This window comes from Eumetopias jubatus, unplaced genomic scaffold (genome assembly GCF_037043125.1).
Source record: "Eumetopias jubatus isolate StellerSeaLion01/CBP00866 unplaced genomic scaffold, mEumJub1_p1.0 scaffold_11, whole genome shotgun sequence".
NCBI classification, from domain to species: Eukaryota; Metazoa; Chordata; class Mammalia; order Carnivora; family Otariidae; genus Eumetopias; species Eumetopias jubatus.
Window position 1 is genome coordinate 83,221,381 of NW_028274817.1, and position 3,247 is coordinate 83,224,627.

General features: G+C 56.5%; 1 protein-coding gene across 1 annotated transcript; it reads left to right on the forward strand.

The window, feature by feature from the left end:
• Positions 1-1,606: 1,606 nt before the first annotated feature.
• On the forward strand, positions 1,607-3,002 carry LOC114200686 (diphosphoinositol polyphosphate phosphohydrolase 3-beta). The gene is made up of 2 exons (XM_028092956.2): positions 1,607-1,635; positions 2,474-3,002. The coding sequence occupies exons 1-2, from the start codon at positions 1,607-1,609 to the stop codon at positions 3,000-3,002; spliced, it is 558 nt and encodes a 185-aa protein (XP_027948757.2).
• The last annotated feature ends 245 nt before the right edge of the window (positions 3,003-3,247 follow it).

A 3,247-nucleotide genomic window follows, 5' to 3' on the forward strand; every position in this document is an offset into this window, starting at 1 on the left:
AAGATATGGTCAACACTAGTAGTATCTCTAGTGGTTGAAGTCATTCTCTTTATGTCTCCACTTTATCGTTTTCTTCTTATGCAACCCACACATTTTTGTCCTATTATCCTCTAGATATTGCAGGTGTCCGTTGCCACTGGGAACAGGATCGTTTTTAGGAGCTATTCTGAGTATACGTGGAGGACAGCAGACCCTGGGAAGCTGATCTCACTTGTTATTTAAGAATTGGGCTGTTGGGGCGCCTGGGTGCCTCTAGTCGGTTAAGTGTCCGACTCTTGATTTTGGCTCAGGTCATGATCTCAGGGTCTCATGGGGCTCTGCACTGGGCATGGATGGAACCTGCTTAAGATTCTCTCCCTCTCCCTCTGCCCCTCCCCTTCCCGCTCACATGCTCTCCTTCTCCCTCCTTCCCTCTCTCCCTCTCTCTCTCTCTAAAAAAAAAAGTCCTTCGCACTTACATTTCAGATTCTACTTCCCTTTGATGAGGGATTATTTCACTGGAAAAGGGAGTTTTCATGATCCTGGTTGCTTGACGCCAGCCGAGGGTCTGTGGGTAAGACAGAGACAAAGATGCCTAAGCTGCAGTATGGCAAAAGTTAGGGGACATCAGAGGTCTTCTCCATAAGGCTACTGTTAGAGCAGAGAAACAGTAAGAAAAACTGAAAAGGTGAGGGAAGGCTTTTGCTTGTTAACTTTTTGGCTGTGATGGGCCACGTCTTGGCCAAGAGGTCAGCATGACCAAACAGAGAGGTGGTGAGAGAGCACCAAGGGGCCTTGTTGGAGTCCCACACCGGGAGCCTCGTTAAGCATCAGACTGAGAATGAAGGGATTTCTATAGGCATGTTTTCCAAAACCCGAAGCAGTACCTATCAGTGAGAAAGACAGAGAAGGGTGGAAGTGTGTGGAGGGTGAAGATTGCTGGGACTTCATAAAAGGCGACTTGGGTAGGTTCTGCAGCTGTTGGGTGACTAGGACTCCAAGTACCAAGGGCTGAAAGAAGTAGGCGAGAAGTTTACTCTAGGAAACTGAGGAACAGAGGTCAGGTAAGAGGTCAATAGGAGTTCGAGGAAAGTGTTAAGTTATGGGCTGTGCCAACATGCCCAGCAAGGCCAAGAACCTGCCACCCGGAATCAAGGAAACCTCATTTAAAATGGAGGCGGGTGGCTAGCAGGGGGACCTCTCATGCCCTACCACTGCAGTTCACTGCAGACCCCAACAAGTCAAAGGGTGCCTGGCATTCCCAGCAGGAAGCAGCTTACTTTCCTACTCCAGCAGCAGGAAGGAAGAATTTCTCCTCACCCAGCAACAAGCTCAGCCAACAGGAAAATACCACAACGGGGCCCATGAGAAAAACGCCAGCACCTGGAACTGTCGCTCTCCTCCAGCGGCCTTTTCCTTCACAGCAATCTCTCCCAGCTGCCTCCTTTTCCCTAGAGAAAGTTCCTCTGGTCTGATCTCCAGACTGGCCTATGGGGTGCCATAGTTTGCCTGCCCCAAACTGCAATTCCTCTGCTACACCCAAATCAACCCATTTTGCTGATAAACTACAACCGGCTGTTTTACCTTTTAGGTGGACAAACCTGTTCAAGAACTAAAAGGGTATGATATGACTCAGCAAAGATTAGGTACCATTTTGCCAAGAATACTGAGGATCATTTTGACACCCCCGGGCCCTCCTAAACATAAGGCGGTAGCATTCATTATGGGCAAGGATGATGCCCTTGACCTTACCGCCTGTAAAATAAGGGTATGTGTTTCATACAACCTGCCGGCGAGGATGAGGAGAAAGGTCCGGCCACGCCACAGCCAAGTGCAACTCAAAGGGCCACGTGGAAGCGATCTTGGCCCCGGTCACAATGCGGGAATTGAACCTCGCGTGGAAAGAGATTTCCAGCCTGGGAGGTGCGGGGCGCCTGCGCAGTGGGCCCAAGGCGCCGCGCGCGCTGCGGGAGCCGCGAGACCCCCGCCCCCGCCCCTCGCCCTGCAACGTGAACGCGCACGTGAATCGGGAGGCGGACGCGGACGCGCACGCGAATGCGCCTCACCTCGCTCAACCCCCGGCCGGCGGCTGAGGGAGGGAGGCGCGCGCGGGAGCCGCGGGTGGGCGGTGTGCGGAGTGGCGGACCCGCTGGCTGCGGCGGCACGGGGGCGGCGGCGGCGGCGGCGGCGGCGGCGGCGGCACGGGGGCGGTGGCACGGGGGCGGGGGCGGTGGCGCCTCGTCCACTCAGGCGGCTGCGTTCGGGACCCTCCGGCCCGCACGAGGGACGAACTGACTGACGTACCTCGCCCGCCCCTGCCCCCGCCCCCGCCCCCGCCTCATCTACCCCTGGGCTTCCTGGGCTCCCGGGGCTCACTCCTGGAGCGCCTTCTCTCCTTACACCTCTCCTCGGCCCTTTCTCTCCCAGGCACCTCAGGCGGTGGCGGCGGCGGCGGCGGCGGCGGCGGCAGCTACCGCGACTCCAGCAGCAGCAGCAGCGAGCGGCGGGAGCGGGCGGCCTCTGAGACGATGAAGTGCAAGCCAAACCAGACGCGCACCTACGACCCGGAGGGGTTCAAGAAGCGGGCGGCGTGCCTTTGCTTCCGGAGCGAGCGCGAGGACGAGGTGCTGTTAGTGAGTAGCAGTCGGTACCCGGACCGCTGGATCGTGCCGGGCGGGGGCATGGAGCCCGAGGAGGAGCCGGGCGGTGCGGCAGTCCGAGAGGTGTACGAAGAGGCGGGAGTCAAGGGGAAGTTAGGCCGGCTCCTGGGCATTTTCGAACAGAACCAAGACCGCAAGCACAGAACCTACGTGTACGTACTGACTGTCACTGAGATTCTGGAGAATTGGGAAGATTCGGTTAGCATTGGGAGGAAGCGAGAGTGGTTCAAAATCGAAGATGCGATCAAGGTTCTCCAGTGCCACAAGCCTATGCATGCCGAATATCTGGAAAAACTAAAGCTGGGCGGTTCCCCAACCAGTGGAAACTCCGTGGCCCCGTCCCTGCCACAGAGCGATCCCTAGTATGTACCTACCGCTCCTGCACAGACTTCTGCGTTCCGCCTACCTTAGAATAAATAGTACCCGGAGCACCTCTCACTCCTTGTGCGGTCTCACGGGGAGGAGGGGGGGCTTCTTTTGTTTCCTTGGCCGACCTCTGAATCACGCTTGCAAACTGTCTCAGTTGCCAGGCACAGTTTTCAGACAACTTGCACGTTTTTCAGATGCTTTGAAAATCGCTGCTTGGTAGCACTGTAACAGATTTCGGT